Below are 22,479 nucleotides of genomic sequence, written 5' to 3' on the forward strand. Positions count from 1 at the left end.
TCAGCCTGATACAACCATGAGCAAAAGAAAGTGAGGGTCTAATAATAAACATGATGACAAGTTTTACACCCTGTTTTCTAGACTATCTGAACAGCACTGTCCAAGAGTGCTTTCTGTGCTGATGGAAATGTTCTTTACCTACACTGGTCAATACAGTAGCTACCAGCTACATGTGGCTACTGAGCACTCAAAGTATAGCTCGTGGGACTGCAAAACTGAATGCTTTATTTAATTTTAAGTTTAAATAGCCACATTTGGCTAAGAGTCACCATGCTGGACAGTGGAACCCTAGAGAACCAAAGTGAAATGAAGAACCAGGAAAAAGGAAGACCCTAGGACAGGAAAGGCTTTCTCCACAATTTTAACTACCATGTCATTAGAAATTTATCTGCTAGTCTTTTTTTTTTTTTTTTTTAAGATTTTATTTATTCATTTGAGACAAAGATATAGAGAGAAAGAGAGAGAGAGCATGAGCAGGGAGAGAGGCAGAGGGAGAGGGAGAAGCAGGCTCCCCGCTGAGCCAGGAGCCCAATGTGGGGCTCGATCCCAGGACTCTGGGATCATGACCTGGGCCGAAGGCAGACGCTTAACCATCTGAGCCACCCAGGCGCCCCCTGCTAGTCTTGATTCTACCACTAACTGGGCATTTCAACAAGAAACAGTAAGTTAACTTCCCTGGGCTTCAGTCTCCTCTTTTATGAAGGTAAGGTGCTGAAATTAAACTCTAGAAGTCCCTTCCAATTTAAAAATCTGAATCCGTGACTTAACCATACAAACGTTCTCTCTTCTTTTGTCCACACCATACACCCAAATTCTTGCAATGACACTGGTATTTTAAAAGGGCACATCACAGTATTCAAAAGCATTTAGCAAATAAAGGTTATTACCATCTGCTTGCCTCTCCATGGTGTGAAGTATTGATTGCATAAAATCATTCTGTTTGTCTGAGCCCAGCAATAGTGAGTCCATGGCCTGCTCCTCCAGAATGGTCAGCAACATGCAAATACCTGTAAGATCATTGACAAACGTTTTCTTGACTTGATTAAGTAACATTGCTCTCATGCCTTCTCTGGCTTAGTTGGCAAAAGAGTAACAAGGCGAGGGCGCCTGGGTGGCTCAGTTGGTTGAGCAACTGCCTTTGGCTCAGGTCATGATCCTGGAGTCCTGGGATCAAGTCCCGCATTGGGTTCCCTGCTCAGCAGGGAGCCTGCTTCTCCCTCTGACCCTCCTCCCTCTCATGCTCTCTCTATCCTTCTCTCTCAATAAATAAAAATCCTTAAGAAAATTATAAAAAAAAGAATAACAAGGCGGTAAAATGAAGCAAACCAGTATCCAGTTCCTCAAACATTTAAGTCTGAGACAGTCATACACAACTGCTCCCAAGTAACAGGACTTTAGACTGACTTGAAAGTAAAAAGGGAAAATGGTACGAACGGGTTAGAAAACAATTGCTATGACGACTACCACACAATTTGTATTTCCTCAAATCTAAGGTGCCTTCAATTTTAAGATCACCATATTCTGAGTACTCATCACTGCCAAATATGACACATGACTATAAGACTCAGAATCAGTAAAGTAGGGTAGAACTATTTTGAGTCAGTGGAACTTGTTGAAAAACGAAAGCTATTATCTCTTTCAACCAGGCAATATTTTACAGATGGGAAAATCTCTTTAAAATATATCAAACCCCATTAAAGTCAACTGTTATACTATTATCTTGTTACATATAGTATTGCTTTAAAGATTTAGTTGCCATACTCGAACATGTACCTCTTACAAAGATGGTTTCTAGGATAAATAATGTTTAAAAACAGGATGTGTAATGGCTAAGTCAATTTAACAACAGAACAAGAATTGGGAACTATGAAATCCTTGATCAGATCACCAAGAAACCACTTCCTTTGCAGGATACTCATTAAGAATCATGAAAAATACTAGTTATATTTGTGTAGGAACAGTACTTACCTAACCAATAGTTTTTGTAGTTGGTGGTATCGTACATGTGTGAGGGCAGAAGAATCAGTTTACCCTTCTCGAGGACAGAAGAAGTATAAATGTCTGGACTTTCCAAAAGCCCCAATTCAATGACTTTAAAAAGGCAAGTCAAAACCTCCTGCAAGTCATAATAATCATCTCTGTCCACTTTTCCCAAATTTCTTGCGGTCAGGATAGCCCAACGCCGAACCTAAAGGCATAACATGTTCACTGCTTCATTCAACAAATAATTGTCTACATGCAGCAAGAACCTAGTTAAGAAAATAGGATTCTCTATAGATTTTAAAAGACCTAAGATACAGGTCGCCTGGGTGGCTCAGTCGGTTAAGGGACTGCCTAAGATACTAGTAATGCAATGCTTGGACCTTATTTTATCCTGATTTGGACCCTAAAAAAGCATTTATGAGATAATCACTTAACCACTGATTACAAATATATAGGGGCACCTGGGTGGCTCAATCAGTTAAGCGTCTGCCCTCGGCTCAGGTCATGATCCCAGGATCCTGGGATCGAGCCCCTTTCAGGCTCCCTGCTTGGTAGAGAGCCTGCTTCTCCATCGCCCTCTGCAGCTCCCCCTGCTTGTGCTCTCTCTCTCTCTCAAATAACAAATAAAAATCTTTTTTCATAAAAAAAAATATATATATATATATATATTAAAGAATTATTTTAGGTGTGGTGATATGAATTTTTTTTAAAAAGTCATTATCTTTAGAGACATACTGAAGTATTTTATGGATGAAATGCTCTGATGTCTAAGATTTGCTCTAAGTAATCCAAAGGGATATAGAATATTGGCTATGTAGTGATAACTCATAAAGCTCAGTGATGGATATATAAGGGTTCATTATATCATTCTACTTTTGTATGTTTGTAATTTTCCATAATAGAAAGTTAAGAGGGGGGAAAAAGTGGAGCCTCAGAAGAAATCAAAAGTCACCTCTAAATGTCAATATAGCATAGACAAATGATTTTAAATTTCTCGTGGACAAGGGGTGCCTGAGTGGTACAGTCGGTTAAGCATCCAACTCTTGGTTTTGGCTTAGGTCATGATCTCACGGTCATGAGATAGAGCCCCATGTCGGACTCTGCACTCAGTGTGGAGTCTGCTTAAGATTCTCTCTTCCTAGGGGCGCCTGGATAGCTCAGTCGGTTAAGCGGCTGCCTTCAGCTCAGGTCATGATCCTGGGGTCCTGGGATTGAGCCCCACCTCTGGCTCCCTGCTTGGCGGAGAGCCTGCTTCTCCCTCTCCCTCTGCCTGCCTCTCTGCCTACTTGTTCTCTCTCTCTCTCTGTCAAATAAAAAAAAAAGATTCTCTCTTCCTCTCCCTCTGTCCCTCCACAACCAAGCTCCCCGCCCCCCGCTCTTTCTCTAAAATAAATAAATCTTTAAAAAATTTTCTTGTAAGCTATGAATTAAATTTAGTAATCATGACCAACCTTAAAAAACTAATAAAATAGAACAGAAAGATATCAGCGTGCATCCTGCATGTTAGGAGTATTATTTTGGGAAATGTTTGCGTCACATGTGCATATGTATATGTGTACTCAATGAAAAACACTTTTTATCACAGGTTATGGTCAAAAAAGTTTGAAAAACATAGAGCTAATGGATGTAGGAATGGACTGGCTCTACGCCAACGTAAGTAATGAATTTTAAACTTTTGGAAAAGATACAAAGGAATGCATGAGTCCATACTGGTAATAAATAGGTAAATAAATAGGAGAAAGGCAAAAGCTCCTGGTTATAGTACAATCAATGTCACGTGTTAACTGGTAAATGTGTTGAGTGCTGGATGGGAAAATTACTTCACAATCCTAGAAAAACTGGTTCAGGCAAAAGCATCAGTTAGCACTAAATATAGGAGAAAACTTTGGTGAGGAGCAGGGCATTTCTGTGATCTCCAGTATCTAAGAAACAGAAAATATACAGTGAAGAAACTGGACAACACCTTGACCAGCTGATCAAAATTAACATAACCACAAAGGGCAAATGATATGATGCGCGTCTGTTATAGGACACTCTGAGAAGGACATCACATCACTTTTATGGAGTACCCCAGCTGGGAATGCATAGCCTGACTCTAACAACTAGGAAACATTAGACAAACCCAAAATGAGGAGCATTCTATTTTTTAAAAGGTGCAGGGAGGGGCGCCTGGGTGGCTTAGTTGTTAAGCGTCTGCCTTCGGCTCAGGTCGTGATCCCAGGGTGCTGGGATCAAGCTCCGCATTGGGCTCCCTGCTCTGCGGGAAGCCTGCTTCTCCCTCTCCCACTCCCCCTCTGCTTGTGTTCCCCCTCTTGCTGTGTCTCTCTCTGTCAAATAAATAAATAAAATCTTTAAAAATAAATAAATAAATAAAAGGTGCAGAACAGGGATGACAGCACTCTTCAGGAATGTCATAAGACAAAGGCTGAGGAAACAACAGTCCAGATGAAGGGAGACTCGAGCAACATAATTACGTGTAAGAGCTGATCCTGGCCTGGATACTGGAGCACAGGGGGGAAACACTATGAAGAACACTGGAGAGCACATGGTACAGCTGGAAGATAGACATTACTAAATCAGTGCGAAATTCACTGAAGCTTGTAACACTGTCCTTACAGAAAGAGAAGAGCCTCTTCTCAAGAGATACACATGAAGTACTTAGCGGTAAAGCACACAGGGATGAAACCGACTTTAAAATGGTTCAGGAAAAAAAGCTGTGTCACTTGAAAGCAAATGATAAAGCAAATGGAGACACTAACAATTAGTGAATATGGTTTAAGATGATACAGGTATTTTATTCCTGAGAATTTTCTGAAAGTGGGAAAGTACTTCCAAACAGTTAAAAAACAAAACCAAACCTAGGGGCTCTGGAGCCCGGCCGCCTATCTATACACCCTGGGTTCCACATGCTAGTCTGTGTAAGTGATTCAGTTTCCTCATCTATGAAATGTGGGCTGTAAGGTTTTAATGAGTTAACATCCGGAAACTACACAATACTGCACCCAAAACACAGTAGACCTGAATATTCACGGCTGAATATTCACAGTCATGAAAAGCCTTTATCCAAGAAAGCAGTATGTCATGTAATACTTAGGATTGCCCAAACAATGTGAAAAGGCTGACGCTGACTTTGCACAGACTGTTGGTGGTAAAGGACCCCAGCTGTTTGAAAGGTCTTTATTTCACCTTCTCTCTTGGGCGCTTGCTTCTAGATGGACAGCTCCCATTCTTCAGCACAGGGAAGACACTGTTCCATCGTCGGTTTTATTCCTACTAGCTAACTGCACCTCTCTCGTAGGTAGTCTTTTCTCTGGCTCCTTTAAAACCTTTGTCTTTAGTATCCTGAAGCATTACTACAGTGTGCATTGGTGTGGGTTTTTCTTTTATTTCTCCACCTCAGGATCTGTGAGCATGCTTATCTGCGTTTTCACTGACTTTGAAAAATAACGCACCATCACCTCTTTATCACTCCGATTCTTTCCTTCGCCAACAGAGCGAACTGAGATTAGATCTTCCCACTGTACCCTGCCTTTTCAGCATTCCCCCTCCCTCCCTTTGTCTGTCTTTCTAAAGTAACCTGTTCATCTTCTAAATTCATTCATTCTCTCTTCAGGCACACCTAACTAGCCGTTCAATCCATCTAAAGTGTTTAATTTTATGTGTTTCATTTCTACATATTTTAATTGAATCTTTAAAAAATATTCCTGGTCTTTTGAGAGTGGGTTTTCAAGTCTCTCTTCTACTGAAGCACTTTATATTCTGTGTCTGATCATTCTAATAAAGGAGTTCTTTGGGTACACTTGCTCATTTTTTTTTTTTTAATTATTTATTTATTTATTTGAGAGAGAATGAGAGACAGAGAGCATGAGAGGGAGGAGGGTCAGAGGGAGAAGCAGACTCCCTGCCGAGCAGGGAGCCCGATGCGGGACTCGATCCCAGGACTCCGGGATCATGACCTGAGCCGAAGGCAGTCGCTTAACCAACTGAGCCACCCAGGCGCCCCTACACTTGCTCATTTTTATTTCCACTCACACACAGTGGTTTTGTTGTTTTAATTTTGGTACCTTCATTGGGATATATCTGTGGGAATCTGGCAAGGACTCAGTTGATGTGTCCCTCTGGAAAGGATTTGCAATGGTTTCTGCAAGTATCAAGCAAGCAGGCAAACAGGAACTTCTCTTATGAAGAGAGGGCTTTGGTTACAAATTTTCAGGGAAGTCTTTTCCTCACCCAGATTTCAGAGACAGACACATTTCTGTCATCTGTGAATTATTTTCTACTACCTTTTCGACTGAGGGTGTGGCCCACCAAGTCTGTTTTATTTATTTATTTATTTTAAAGATTTTATTTATTTATTCATGAGAGACAAAGAGAGAGAGAGAGAGAGAAGCAGAGGGAGAAGCAGGCTCCCTGATGCGGGACTCGATCCCAGGACCCTGGGATCATGACCTGAGCCAAAGGCAGACGCTTAACCATCTGAGCCACCCAGGCGCCCTCAAGTCTGTTTTATGGTAGAGCCTCTAACTCCCTATCCCAACACCTTAATATACATCTGTTAAACATATACTTTAAGGTTTTACTAACTTTGGCTAACACTCTCTGGATGCCTGTGGCTTCACTGTCCACCTTCTACTCTGGGTTCCAGTTCCCTGTCCATTACACTCTTACCTTCTTGGACAAGCCTATAAACCCTGTCACATTTTACCTGGCATACGTATTTTGGAGGAGGAACATTTTTCAGTTTATAGAGACACTAGACTGCCAGAAATTGAAGTCTTTTGCTGACATCTTTTTTGGATGAGGGTTAGGGAATAAGACTTCAGAATTAGACTATAACCTTTTATTCATGACACACTTTTATCTTTGGTCCATGTGTAGCCCACTTTTAAATTTAAATTTTTATTATTAATGCAACATGCATCCATAAACTCATCATCCAACACAAAAACTAAGGCCCCTTTACTGTAACATGCATCTAACTATATGGGGCCCATCCCCCCCCATCTTCCTTCCCCTTCCAACCTGAGGTGACCATCATCTCGAATACCATGTTCTTCATCCCCTTATTTTTTATATAGTTGTGGTATCTATCTGTAAATATTCATTTTATTTCTAACTTTATAAAAAGAGTTTCCTTCTATATGGAATCTTCTGAAACTTTATTTCACTTAATGTTATATTACCAGGATTCACTTATTTTGTTTCAAGTTGATAGTTTGTTTAGATTGCTACATGATATTCCCATGTGAAGATACTTCACAGTTTATTCACGGACTCCCCCACCACCAGGCATCCCAGTTGTTTGCAGGTTTTTGTGAATTCTAAGTAGTGTGCTATGGAATTTCTTTTTATTTATTTATTTACTTATTTATTTATTTTTTTAAAGATCTTATTTATTCATTTGACAGAGAGAGACACAGCGAGAGAGAGAACACAAGCAGGGGGAGTGGGAGAGGGAGAAGCAGGCCCTCCGCCGAGCAGGGAGCCCGATGCGGGGCTCGATCCCAGGACCCTGGGATCATGACCTGAGCCGAAGGCAGACGCTTAACGACTGAGCCACCCAGGCGCCCCTGCTATGGAATTTCTTATATATGCCTCCTGTTAGAAATGATCAAGAGTATCTCTCTTACATACACCCTCAGGAATGAAACTGCTAGATGGGGCTCCTGGGTGGCTCAGATGGTTAAGCATCTGCCTTCAGCTCAGGTCGTGATCCCAGGGTCCTGGGATCGAGTCCCACATCGGGCTCCCTGCTCAGCGGGGAGCCTGCTTCTCCCTCTGCCTCTCTCTCTGTCTCTTATGAATAAATAAATAAAATCTAAAAAAAAAAAAGAAAGAAACTGCTAAATCATGGGACATAGGAATGTTCAAATTTAGACGAAGCCAAACTAATCTCTAAGGCGCTGCCCCAATTTACACTTCTACCAGCAATGAGGTCCTGCAGATCCACATCCTAATACTTATAGCCTCAAACTAGCACACACTACAAAATACTGTGGTTTTGCTATTTCCTTGTCATTAATGTCAAACTGTCCTTCATATGTTTATTAGCCATAGAACTTCCTCTTCTGGGAAATGCCTGTTCAGATCTTCTTCCACTTTTCTTTTGGGGTTTTGTTAGTGTTGTTTATAGCTTCTCCCAATTTTTAACTTGTCTTTTCACTTTAAGATGTCTTTTGATAAACAAAAGTTCTTAATTTTGATATAGTCACATTTATCAGCCTTCCTTTTATAACCAATGCTTTCCTTCCTTAAAATCTCAGTGATATATACCTATATTTTCTGCCAAGAGTTTGGCCATTTTATTTTTGACTTTTTTTTTTATTAAAGATTTTATTTATTTATTTGACAGAGAGAGACACAGTGAGAGAGGGAACACAAGCAGGGGGAGTGGGAGAAGGAAAAGCAGGCTTCCCGCGGAGTGGGGAGCCAGATGCGGGGCTTGATCCCAGGACCCTGGGATCATGACCTGAGCCGAAGGTAGATGCTTAACGACTGAGCCACCCAGGCACCCCTTTATTTTTGACATTTAACCTCGAGTGTTTAAATACTTGATGTTTTAAGTATATGACTTAAAAATATGATTTCCTCCATAGAGATACCTTTGTATCACTTCCATTTCCAATCCTTCTTTTCCCCATTGATCTGATGCATCATCTCTATCAAATACCGAAGATCTAAATATGAGTGAGTCTGTTTGAGTCTCTATTATATACCACTGGCCAAAGTATCTGTCTGCACATCACTATCACATTGTCTTAACTAGCAGAGCTTCATAGTAAGTCTCCCTCATCCTCAGAAATGTCTTGGCAACTTTGGATCCTTCCTCTTCCATATACGTATTTTAGAAACATCTTAACGTGTTACATTAAAAACCCTGCTGGAATTTATTTAAAAACACTCTGAATCTATAGATCAATCTGGGGCAAACTGACAGATCTTTCTATTACTAAGCTTTCTTATTTATGAACACAGGGTCTAGGGGCGCCTGGGTGGCTCAGTCGTTAAGCGTCTACCTTTGGCTCAGGTCATGATCCCAGGGTGCTGGGATTGAGCCCCGCATCGGGCTCCCTGCTCCGTGGGGAGTCTGCTTCTCCCTCTCCCACTCCCCCTGCCTGTATTCCCTCTCTCGCAGTCTCTCTTTCCAATAAATAAAATCTTAAAAACAAAACAAAACAAAAAACACAGGGTCTTTCTTTACTTATTCAGGTTCTCTTTCATGTGTTAATTAAGTTTTATGATTTTCCTGTAGAAGTTCCATATCTTTGTTAGATTTATGCCTGGGTATTTAATATTTTCTGAACCTGTAATAAATGGAAATTTATCTTTATTAATTTTTGGCTGGCTGTGTACAGAAATACCAGACTTCTGTAAATAATCACCTTGTTAAACACTTATTTCTCAAAACTTGTAGATTCTTTGGGGTTTCCTAAGTAAATGATCTTATTGTTACAAATTATATCATTTTTACTTCTTCCTTTCAAATTCTAATGCCTCTCATTTCTTTTTCTAATTTTTTTTACTGCATTGACCAGAAACCCAACTTAACACTCTACAAAAAGTGGTGATAGTGAGCACCTTTGTCTATTTCTGATTTTAAAGGGAATGCCTCGGGGCGCCTGGGTGGCTCAGTCGTTGGGCGTCTGCCTTCGGCTCAGGTCATGATCCCAGGGTCCTGGGATCGAGTCCTACATCGGGCTCCCTGCTCGGCGGGAAGCCTGCTTCTCCCTCTCCCACTCCCCCTGCTTATGTTCCTGCTCTCGCTGTCTCTCTCTGTGTCAAATAAATAAATAAAATCTTTAGGAAAAAAAAAAAAAAAAGGGAATGCCTCACTAAAAGTTAGTCAATTTGGATAATGTTTCCTTTAGGTTTTTTACAGATACAACTCATCAGCTTATAGAATTCCCTTCCATTCCTAATTTGCTAAGCATTTTTAATCTGAATGGGTGCTGAATTTTATCAAATGGTTTTTCTGCATCCAATCAACCATATAAGTTTTTTAACTTGTTAGTAAGGTGAAATTCTATTTATAGATTTTCTAATATTTTGTTTAAGATTTTTGCATATTAATGACCATCATTTAACCTTAATGTTTTAGGTGTCTTGTTTTTGTTGTTATGTCTTTTTATTATTTTTGTTTTTATGTTGTTATGTTTTTGTTATTTGTATCTTGTTACCTGCTTCACAGAATAAATTTAAGAGTATTCTTTTTCTGGAAAGACAAACATAAAATGAGGATAATCTATTCTGAATAATCAGCTCATAAATTTTGAAGCTTTATTTCTGTAATTACTTACAGTTATCAATTTCCCTGAAAGCACCTCTTTTGCTACATCCTATAATTTTTTTATGTAACATCTTCATTAGGATTCGGTTCTGGGTATTCTTAAGTCTTGATGATTTCTTTTTTAGCATATGTTAATTTCAAAATGTGGAAACTCATTTATCTTTTCATTAACTTCTATCTAAATTGTGTTATGATCAGAGATCATGGTAGTCCTTGAAATGTGCTGAAACATTTATCATGGCTTAGTATGTGATCACTTTTGTCATGTTCAACATGTATTTGAAAAAATGGTTAGATGCCCAGTTCACATATATATTCATTAGGTTACGTTTGTAAACCACCTTATATATATATTCCCTTCCTTGCTGAGGTCTTTATTGATCTACTGATTCAATACTGAAGAAGAGGACACGGAAATCTTTTACAATAATGAGTCTACTATCCCTTCCTGTAGTTCTACCAATAACTGCATATCATTTACTTGAGCCTATTTTAACCAGCATATTACTTGTTTAAAAATGCTATATGGTCGGGCGCCTGGGTGGCTCAGTCGGTTAAGCGACTGCCTTCAGCTCAGGTCATGATCCTGGAGTCCCGGGATCGAGTCCTGCATCAGGCTCCCTGCTCAGCGGGGAGTCTGTTTCTCCCTCTGACCCTCCCCCCTCTCGTGCTCTCTCTTTCTCATTCTCTCTCAAATAAATTAAAAAAAAAAAAAATGCTATATGGTCTTGATGAATTGAATTTTTATTATGTAGTAACCTTATCCATCTTTATCCAAATGTCTTTTTTTATTTGATATTACAATAGCTTCACCACTTTGTTTAGGTCAGTATTTGCCTATTAGTTGTTTTTCCATCTCTTACATCAACTTTTTGCACAAACTTTTTGCAAAAGGTATCTTTAAACCTGTTTATATGTACAAACTTTTTCTATTTCTTTTAAAGCATTTTCTAAATAAATTCATTATTTAAGATAATTCACTACCTAGCTCTGCCCTTAACCAGATGAGAACCTCGCATGCATGCTCTCACATCTTTCGTCTCCTTGCCTGCCAACCTCATCATGTTGATACCACCTGGTCCAAGTTATTATTGATATATTCACTTTCCTTGAACTTAGTGGGTTTTTTTTAAAATAATAAACTTTACCACAGTATTCAATCAACTTTATATATTCCTGACAACATCTTCTGAATTCTTCTCTCTCAAGGACTTCATCAGCAGTCTAACACCAGCAGCTTAGGACTCCCAACCACTGGTCACTTAAAGGACACTGAAGATTCAGTCACAAAGCCTGTGAGGGCCTGGCCCAGGTCGTGCAGGCTCGGCTGGACCTGCTTCCTCTACTGCTATGCAGCTGTAAAAGGCCAGGCCCAGAGGGCACCTGGCTATACTTTCTGTCCATTTTCTTTCACAGCCAGGGGCATCTCACCTTTACATTGAGCACAGGCCTTGACCCTGGTCCTCTGCCTTGCCTGGAGTACACTTGGAACTCCTGTTATCCTGACAAACTGTATTCCCGGCTACCTACAGCTACCCAGGCCTACAGGTTTCCACTGTTTATCACTCTGTGTTTCTGCTCCACTGCTGCTCCCCAGAAACATTTACCTTTTGAGGGGTGTGAGTATACATATTTTTAACAGTTTAATATTTTAAACAAAATATACACCCAAACCCTCTATTATAACTATCTATATCTATATGTGCAAAAAATACATCCTTTCATTGCCTACTACTCATACTCACCATTTCATTGGGATGGACCAGAAACAAATAGATGCCTGGATGTTTGTCAAAAACCTGAAAGGAGCAATTAGCTTGTTCCATCCGACAAAGTGCTTCAACACATAATTCATCTAAATAAAAAAAAAAAATAAGCCAGTAAATAAAAGACATAAATCTTATCAGCTTATCAAAACCCCCTAAATATGGCTCCTTTGGTTGTTCTGTAAGTAAATAAAGTTGTTTCTTTCCTTTTTTTTTTTTTTTTAAATGAGGCATTAAAAATGCTGATCATGTAACAATATTTACCTATCTGAAAGACTAGTCTAGTGTGATTGATCATGGTGTGTTCCTATAAACTACCCTGACTTTACTGGTATGCAGATTTTTTCTTACATTGGGCATAATTATACCCATAGGATATCTTCTTAGAAGCATGGATATCAGTCCAGTTCCATTAGCATTTTACATTTTGATCCACATGGACTTTATTTAGTACTAGTGATAAAGTGAGCTCTCCCCTCAAATGGCTATTTTGTCCTACTCTCATTTATTGACTAATACACTTTCTCCACTGGTTTGAAAAGCTACCATCATCAAACAAGCTTCCCAAATATGACTGGTTCATTTCCGGACTCAGTGCAGTTCCCTAAGTCTATCTATGCTTACACTGTTCTGATTCCTGCTGCTTTATGGAAATCTCTTCACTACCCTTTCAGAAGTATCCTAAATAGACTCCTACATTTACCCTACCTAATCAATCAGCTTTACTTTCTCAAACTTCAAAGAATATTGTTAGTGACGGAGGATGGCTTTGGGAAACAGTGATAATAACAGGAAAAGCATGAAGGAAGTGCCTGGGTATTGATGGTTTGTTTCTTGTTCTGAATGCTGGCTACATAGGTGTGTTTGGTGAAAAATGATCATTTATGTACTTTTCTTGGATAGAGTATCTGTTAATAAATGCTTGAAAACTGACTTGTTAGAATTTTAAAACCTAATTATTTAAAACTTATTTAGGGGGCGCCTGGGTGGCTCAGATGGTTAAGCGTCTGCCTTCGGCTCAGGTCATGATCCCAGCGTCCTGGGATCGAGTCCCGCATCGGGCTCCCTGCTCCTTGGGAGCCTGCTTCTCCCTCTGCCTCTCTCTCTGTCTCTGTCTCTCATGAATAAATAAATAAAAATCTTTAAAAAAAAAAAAAAAACTTATTTAGGAAGAATTGATGTATCTAACCAAATCTTTAGATCTACTTTTCAGTTTACTGAAAATACAGAGAATAAAGAAGTTAAATAATATCACAAGTAAGCAATCTAAAAAATCCAGAAAGTGCATTATACATTATTCTACAGGAACTATATGGTCTCAGTAAGTCAACATTATGGCAAAAAAAAAAAAAAAAAAAGTGTATGTGTACAAGTTGACTGTTCTAGATTCAAAGAGATGTACAAAATATGAACCAAGGCAACATATGGTCCCTGATTGGTTCTTATTTAAACAAACCAGCCAAAAACCTCATTTTGCAACTACTGGGAAAATCTGAATATGGACTAGATCCTAGACAGCTTAAAGGTATTGTTATTTGGGGGGAAAAAAAGGTATTGCTATTTTGTTAGATCACAAAAATGTCTTCACTTTTATAAGATTCACATTAAGAAATGCAAATATAAATGACCCAAATCTATGCACCAATAATATGCCACACCTTAGTTAATTAGTGAAAATTACTACAGACCAGTAGTTCTTAACCACAGACAGTTTTGCCTCCATGGCGCCCCGTCCCCCCCACCACTCAAGGCTCAAGGGACATCTGGCAATATGTGGAGACAGTCTGGTTGTCATCACAACATGGATAGTGGGAGGAGCAGAGGGCTACTGGCATCTAGTGGATAGAGGCCAGGGATGCTGCTAAACATCCTACAATGGACAGCATGGCCCCCACAATGAAGAAGTATCCAGTCCAAAATGTCAATATGCCAATGTTGAGAAACTCTGCTATAGACAAATTACAAGAACAAAAATTAACTAAAGGATAGATGAGTAAATGTGTGATAAAGCAAATACAGTAAGATGTTAGCAACTGGAGAATCTACATGATGCATATATGGTGTTCACCATATCGTTCACTTTTCTGTATGTTTGGAAACTTCCATACTACAATGTTGGGAGAAAGTATGAAGTATCCTTATTATATGTTTAACAAGCAGATTTTCAATACAGATAAAACTAAGCTTTTACAATTCTTAAAAAAGACTGATAAAACTTGTAGAACACCCACGATACTCACTAACACGCTCATGTAAAAGCAGGTAAGGATATTTCAGTATTTCAAGAAGAGGAACTCGAAGCTTATTTTCAAAGTCTTGGCCAGTAAAGTCAAACAGTTGTGCCTCTCCATTGTTGTCTACTATATACAATTCATCATCATCTCCAATTTCTGCCTTCATGGATTTTTCAAAGTGATTTATGAGACGTAAGGTTTCTAATTCCCATAAAACCTATAGAAAAAGAAAAATGGGCAGTACGCTTTATATCTTATCATCAACAAAACACTGGATGTCATGATCTTTTTAGAAAGCTTTCTAACAGAAGTTTAAAGAAATAACAGATATCACATTAGATTTGAAGAAAACAGTTCCTAAATAAGGCCACTTTTATGATATATGAGTACATACAATGTGAGATGTGTAAACACTGCCCTTGAAGAGTTTTGTTATAAATATCTCAACATCCCTTATCAACTATTAAAAAGGGAATGATGGGACACCTGGATGGCTCAGTTGGTTAAGCCTCCAGCTCTTGATCTCAGGGTCGGGAGTTTAAGCCCTGCATTGGGCTCCATGCCCACTCCCCCAAAAAAGGGGGGGATGAGAAGTTGGAGCTTCTCTGTCAAAGGCATGACCAGGCCTTCTCTGTCTTCACTTCCATGGTCCAGCCATAGGTACCCACCTTAAAACATTAGCTTTAGCACAGACACTGGTTAGCTTCATAACTAGGAAACTTAGCAAAGGTTTTCTCAACAGATTCATAACTAATCAACCTCTCCTCCCTTCTATATATCTGCACATACCTCTACAGTCTGATTGTGTTTTTCATGTAATAAACCAAATATTCAAAGCCACATATTTAAAATATGTTTCACTTTGTTTACGATGACCAGCAAATACACCTGCCCTTAGAAGTTTATACCATTTATCCATTAAAAAATGAAAGAGAAAAAAGAATCAACCAATAAAATAACCCAAGCCATTCAGATACATGAATGTAACACTATCAAATATACAGACTTAAAAACATAAACTGAAAAAAACCCATGTCTTTTCATAAAATTGTTTTATATCACGATGACTAAAAGTGAGGGAACCTAAAATTCTACTTAAGGTTTCAATTCAATTCCATCCATCAATCCTGTTTCCTGAATGATTCCAAAAGAGTTCAGGTTTCTCCTCTTCCTCATAATCAAGCTCTGAAAAGTACTGTCCATCAAATGTAAATTACCTCATGCAAGAATGGTAAATCATCCCTTGCTTTGTGGTATTCGGCCACACACTCTAAGCAGTAGCAGAGGTCTTCATCAGCTGTTTGAAACTCACTGGAGTGAGTCTCGGATGCATAGCGCTGTAGGAAGTCAACGGTGGAAATGCCACCTGGCGTACACCAACAACATGTGCTCATTCTGCACCTGTATCCAGAAGAGACAATATCTAAAGAATAAAGAAAAATAACAACACTTCAGGCCTCTCCTGTGTGACCCTCGTCTCTAACTTAAAATGTGCCTCCACCGCATGGAGAATGTTCTCCTGGTCAGCTTATCAATTACTGACTGAACTCAAATTTGAACCCACTCTTAAAAACTTTATCTTTGACACATAAAAAATATGAAACGAAAGTACTTTGTTAGTAAAAAAAACATCACACAATACACAACTGTACTATAGAGAAAACTCAAAACTGTGTAGTACTGATGGAAAACTACAGAGACAAAAACCTATCAATGCCTTCAAAGTATAGATTTTGGAGTATTCTAGTGATGTACTGGAGCCAAGTCAAAAGTTCAGAGAACCTTTACATTCCTAGAAGACATTTTTCCAGAAATCCATGGAAATATAAAAATCCATATTAATCCATACCAATAACAAAACTCAAGAGAATGTTCTCTGGTTTAGAAAGTAAAGGTACAAGAATCTGCACACGGTGTGTATGAACCCCACTGTAAGCTGTAATAGCTACAAATGTTAACCTATTGCTACTAAGTTTAATACCATTTTTTACTATCTCCAACTTTTTGTTTCTGTAATAACATCAGAGCCTCCACCATCCAAACTCATGTGAAAGGGTTAAGATAAAGTAATTTTCCAAATCCTAGCAGTCTCAAAAAGAGCAAAGTAACAGGAAGGTACCAGGAAACAAGAGGAAATCCCAAGAACCAAATGTGTCAAAGGTTTGAATAAAGATGCACGAATGAGGCAGGTTTATCAGAACTACAGACGGCACGGAACCGAGTGGATTAGCAAATAGGATGGAAGCCAAAATCCAAAGAGATCTCCAATTCCAATGAGGTGTAATAAAAATAAGATGCTATATTTTTATTCTTAACTAAATGCATACAAAGGTAAATACAAAGCTCATCATCAGTAAACAATGTGTTATGACTAAACAAAAATACAAGGTGAGCCTGGAAATACTCAAAATATAAAAGGATGTGGGCATGTCAAAGGAACACTGGAGCCAACCTCAAAGAGCTCTGGATGGCCAAATCTGAAACAATTTGATCAACAAAGTAACAATGTAATTGTGGATTATAACCCACAGTATAGATACACCTGAGTCCAAACGGATATAAATAAATGACTGCATGAATAAACAAATGTGGGAGACCAACCTTCCTTACAGAAGAATTCCAAATAATACATATACATACTGTTCCAAGAGGTGGAGCTTAATCCCACCCCATCTTGAACGTGGGCTGGACTTGCTGACTCACCACAAAAGAGGGTACGGAAAGGGAGATACTATGACATTACAGTGGAGACATCTGGCAAACACAAACTTAACCAAGTACTCAAGGCTCACCTCACCGGAGTTGATAACCCCTCACCTAATGTACTGAGGAAGGAACTTCAATGCTGTAGGATGCTTCTCCAAAACCCATAACCCCAGCCTATTCATGAGAAAAACATCAGACAAACCCAAAGTGACAATTATCTACACAGCTATCAGCCAGTCTGCAACAAGGAAGAAAACCACACACCCAAGAAGAATGAAGCAAGTGTTCTTTCATATGAAAATGATAATTAATTGGGAATTGGCCCAGAAAAATATCCAACAAGACTGATCTTCAGAAATTTGACCTTAAATTAACTACCCAATGAATATAAAATATCATCCTAATTAATGGGAAACAAGCTGCAAACCCAACTGTAAACTATACACTAACAACTAAGTCCATTTCATAACAGGATGGACCTAACCCAGGCATTCTCATCAGGGGTGACATCATCCTCAAGGAGATGAAAACTGGTTAGTAGGACACAAAAAAGTCCTACCTTTAGGCATAAAATACATAAAGAGATATATAACGTACTGGTGGTTTAAAATTCATGGGAAATTCATAGGAAAGAAATGTCTAAAATGTTTCCTTTCAGGGAGGGAGAAGGGACAATAAAAGGTTAAGAAACATGACCAAGTCATTAAATATTTGGATACAGAAACCCGGCAGTGTGATGTTTTCAAATGCATTATCATCCTAAACTCAAGAGTGCAAAATCTCTGCTAACAGGAAATCAATGACCTCTCGATAGAAATTGTATTTCACTGCAGAGGCTTTTTTGGCATACTGCCAATTCCTAAAATAAGCTGTTTTTTAAAAAAAAATTCCTTATTTTCTTCTTACATTATTGACTAAAGAATTATATATAAATGCGTAAGTAAAATCAAATACACGCATTTGTCTTGTGAATTTTTTTTTTAAATGTTTTATTTATTCATGAAAGTCAGAGAGAGAGAGAGAGGCAGAGGCAGAGGGAGAAGCAGGCTTCCTGCTGAGCAGGGAGCCCGATGCGGGACTTGATCCCAGGACCCTGGGATCATGACCTGAGCCGAAGGCAAGATGCTTAACCATCTGAGCCACCCAGGCGCCTGTCTTGTGAATTTTTAAAATTAATTTATTAAAGTACTAATTGTATGCTTTCTTCATGCAAAAAAATTAGGGTGACTTTCAACATTAAAGCTGAAAAGGACATATAAAAAGGGACATTCAGAAAACATACAGAAAAGGACATTAAAAAGGAGAAATCAAAACTCATTTATAAGACGATTTCACTAAGTCCTAAATTAGGAGCTTCCTGAAAAACAAAGCAAAAAAAAAATGTGAGTTACACAGTCCTCACTTGAAAAATAAAAAAAGTAAGCTAGTTCAGCTAGAGAATCCTACTCTTTCCTGACACTAATTCTAATTCAATTACATTCTACTAATGCCCACCCTGTGCAAGCGTGCAGCAAACTAGGGAATACCAAGTAATATAACAGATATTATGGTTTTGCATAAAAGTATTTTATTCAAAGAAGAGTTTCTTACACCTAAAATGCCAATATCATAAATACTCGGAAGTTAGAAGTCTACAGAAGCTGTTTTTTCCGGTGATCTAATTCAAAGTGGGGAGTGAACTTAAAAGATCTAAGATCTAAGAATAGAAAGTGAAACTCCTCGGAGATTTCTCAAACATCATCAGTTTTGTCAAGCAGGATTTGTGCAGTCAATAAAAACTTTGAAAAAATCAAGGATCTGAAGTACAAATAAACTGGTGTAACTTTAAAATAACTAACTTAACCAAAAAAACAAAACAAAACCTTTCTATTAAGAAAATTAAGGAGTCTTTTTGTTTCACTCACCCAAAGAGCTAGCCTACTTCCATACACCAGAAAGGACTAAATTTTCTTGTCATATAACAGATGAGTGCCATGAGTGCCAGAATACAGAAAATAGTGCTATAGAGCATGTCAACAACAGAAACAGTTTCTATGATTCCTCTCCAAAGGTCATAAATGGGTGGTTATGTCCCCAAATCTAAAATCATCACCGGCCTGATAGTTAAGCCCCCCAAATCTAAATGAGATATACAATGTGATTTTTATTTTAAGGGAAAACTGCAGGTAGGTGACCACAAATCCTGTAAGTTTTTGCACAACCCAGTTCTTCTGAAAGTCATTTCTGTTCATTTCCTCAGATTTTAACTGCTTGGAACTATTACTGAGCCACAGATGGTGGTGTCCAGGGAACCCTCAAAATGCAGGACAGAAATATGAGCTGCACTCTGAGCATCAGAAGAGAGTTGATTTGTCAGTAACATAGGATGCTTCATCAGAAGTATGGACTGACTTTCCAAAGACTGGCCCTGAGGATATCATTTCTCAGTATTAGCCGGCCAGAAACTTTAAATAGCAATCACTTCCCTCTACCTTTCCCAGCTAAACTTCTTGAAAAAGTAATCTGGATTCACTTCCTCAACTCCTTGGCAATCTGGCTCTAACCTTACATTTCACTGCCACGTCTTACCAAATCCCAGACGTTCTTTACTTGCCGCCTCTGAAGCATACAGAAATGCTGACCATGCATTTTTTAGCTAAGACAACACACCAATCTCCTTTCACTTCCTCTACCTCATCTCCTTCACAATCACCTCTTCCTTTTTCCTCCCTCTCAATATCAGCGTTTCCAAAGGCTTGCCTCAGGACTCTTCACTGACATCCTCTTTCTGGGTAACCTAATTCAAACCACTGCTTCCATTACTACCTATAATGAAACCACCCAAAGACTGCGAACGTATGTAAAACTCTCAATGCAGTGTTTAACTGTAATTGAGCCACTCAATAAATGACAGCCTAACCCAACCTACAATTTCTATTTGATATCCAACCACATGAAGTCAACCTCTACTCACCTGACAGGCACCTCAAAGTCAAAAACAGAGTAAAACCCTCCGCTTAAATCTGTTATTCACCCTGTACGCTCCCATTACGATCCCTTCAGTTTTCAAATCAGTTACCTGGTAATCCTATAAGCCCCCATCTTCATGAATTCCATAAAGTCTATCTCCCTTATCATATCTGCACTTTATTCTCAGTGACACTGCCACCGCCTCAGAAGAATACATTTTCACCATCTGTGTGGACTACAGAAGCCTAAATGTCTCTGGCTCTTGTTTCATCCACCAATTTTTCCTCCAAAATGCTGCTGAAGGGCAAAGCAAAAACTGAGTTTTGAATTCTTATAGTTTGGAGATAAAATTCTAATTTTTGACCTCACCACAGAAGGCCCTCCCTAATCTGGCTTCGGCATTTCCTGCCATCCTCCCTTACTTGCTCTTCCTAAAATGGTGGTATTTGGCATTCCCTGCCTTTATAGAAGCTCCTTCAATTGCCTTGAACACCCGCCCTCCATCCCTCTCCCTGGTTCTTAACCCTAAATGCATACCAGAGTCACTGAAAGAACTTAGGAGAAAAATAAAATTCAGATTCCATTTTTTAAAAGAACCTCCCCACTTATTCTGATTAAAAGAGTTGAGAGCTACCTGTGTGCAGTGCATCCCTGAGTGTCACCACATCCGGGGGCTTATCTGCCCCATCCTCTCTGTCTTTGATGACTTTTCTTCTATCCTCTGGGAACTCTGTATACGTTTGTCACTGCACTTAGGGCGCTGACTTGAGCTGTTTACTTTGGTCTCCCACCGCTGCCACCCACCTGCTCCATCCTCACCACGTCTGAGCCTGTTAGGGCAAGGATCTGTCTTGTATATTTTTACTCCAGTGCTTGACATATCAAGTGACGGACAAATGTCTTAAACGTTTGTTTAAAAAATAATTACCTGGGCTAATGGCCTACAAAGAAGTGATCCTCTCAGTCGAGATTCTTAGGCTTATTTGTGAATGGGTGAGGATTTGCACTCACATATACCCAGACTCTGGCCCCAAGAGAACATTTCTGAAATAAGACAGAAAAACAAAACTGATGAAGTGGTCTTTCTACGACATCTGAGCGTCATTCTCAACAATTCTATGAAGTGGAGGCAGATGGTACCAATGGGTCAAACGGCACGGGCTCAGGGAGGTTAACAGCCTGCCCGGGGCACCCAAGTCTGAAGAAGGTGCGAGTGCGCTTCTGACTCCGCAGGGGGGCCGGCTCCACAGGGGACTGTCCCCGCGCAGAGAACAGCTGGGCACCTCGTCCAACACCCCCCAACTCGGCGAGAGCAGGTAAACTGAGCCCTCGGTCCGCCAGTAACTATTCCTCCTAACCGGGGGCTCTTCCCCCCTCCAGCCCCCACGCCCCGTTCCCGCAGGGCCGAGCGCGTCTTCGGCCCCTTGCAGCCCCGGCAGGCGCGGAGGCGGACAAAGCCCCTCCGCCGGCCGCCGGCGCCTTCAGGTGGGGAGGGGAGGGCCATCCGGGACAAGAACACTCTCCGAAACGGGGAGAAGGACCCCGGGGCGCGAGGACGGAGACTGTCTCCCGCGAGCCCTCGACTCATCCCCAAGTAAACTACGCAGTGGCCAGACCAAAGGCAGCTCGCACGAGACCGCAGCGGAGACGACAGCGAGGGAGGGGCGGGGGTCCCGACGCCCGGGACCCCGGGCTGCAGGAGGCGCCCGCGGGCTGCTCCCGCCTCCCGCGCCGCGGCCCTCCTGAGGGAAGCGGCCCCACTCGCGCCGCCCCTCCCCCACCCGCCCGGGCCTCACGGGCCGCGGCGGTTACTCCACGAGGCCCCGCGCGCACTGGTCGCGCGCGAGCGCTCACGCCCGCCGGGCCCGCGGCCTCGAGCCCGCCGCTCGCCTCACCCCGCTCGGCCTCGCGTCAGCCGCTAGCCCACCTCCATGCCTCGGCTCAACAGTCGGCCGAAGGCGGATGTACGGGCCCACACCCGTCTGCCTCCGTCCCGACCCGGCCACCCAACCCGGCGGCGCCGCGCGCGAAAGCGCCGCCCCCCCGCGCTCGCGGCGTTGGCCAAACGCAGGCCCCGCCCCCGCCGCAGCTTTCTTGTTTTGGTGCGCCGAGGGGCGGGGCGTGGGAAGAGGCGCACCCGGGCTCCGCGGGGAGGCCGAGAAGCTCGCGTCACTTCCGGGATGCCGGGCTCGGCCAATCGGGAGCGCCCGTGTTGGGGGAGGGAGGGGCATTGGCTGCGAAGCGGTGAACGCGGCCCCGCCCAGGACTTGCTTCCGGTAAGGGCCGCACCCTGATGCGCCTAGCCGGGGGCGGGTTGCGCGCCTACCCTACTGGGTTTTTTTTCCGTCCCTTTTCTTCTCTTTTAAACGCCTCAGGTACTGTTAAAGATCAGGAAGGATTTTTTTCCCCCTTTTTTATCGCCTTTAAATACCTAAGATGTGTAATCAACACCTAATTTTGGGATATATACACCCGGTATTACAGAAAAAGGATACACGAAGGATAGTAAAGACAGCAGCAAACACCATTGGGAAGCATACCCGGTTTGGACCGC

At 40.9% G+C, this 22,479-nt stretch overlaps 1 protein-coding gene across 6 annotated transcripts in view; it reads right to left on the reverse strand.

Annotated features, from left to right (window-relative positions):
* The window catches only part of SETX (senataxin), an 86,627-nt gene extending 64,640 nt beyond the window's left edge, over nt 1-21,987 (reverse strand). For 2 of the 6 annotated variants that reach the window (XM_081803823.1, XM_081803819.1), the window contains exons 1-7: nt 21,853-21,987; nt 20,854-20,969; nt 15,488-15,693; nt 14,277-14,487; nt 12,016-12,125; nt 1,969-2,188; nt 888-1,007 (exon numbers count right to left, since the gene is read on the reverse strand). In XM_081803823.1, coding sequence (XP_081659949.1) covers nt 888-1,007; nt 1,969-2,188; nt 12,016-12,125; nt 14,277-14,487; nt 15,488-15,664 — 838 coding nt within the window. In that variant the 5' untranslated portion in view covers nt 15,665-15,693; nt 20,854-20,969; nt 21,853-21,987. Of the gene's footprint in view, nt 1-887; nt 1,008-1,968; nt 2,189-4,457; nt 4,709-12,015; nt 12,126-14,276; nt 14,488-15,487; nt 15,694-20,853; nt 20,970-21,820 lie in introns of those variants that run through there. The other 4 variants (XM_081803821.1, XM_081803822.1, XM_081803820.1 and 1 more) reach the window with 4 other exon arrangements.
* Between the last annotated feature and the right edge of the window lie 492 nt (nt 21,988-22,479).

Source organism: Leptonychotes weddellii, chromosome 14, assembly GCF_054177405.1.
Source record: "Leptonychotes weddellii isolate Sample4059 chromosome 14, ASM5417740v2, whole genome shotgun sequence".
In the NCBI taxonomy this organism is placed as follows: Eukaryota; Metazoa; Chordata; class Mammalia; order Carnivora; family Phocidae; genus Leptonychotes; species Leptonychotes weddellii.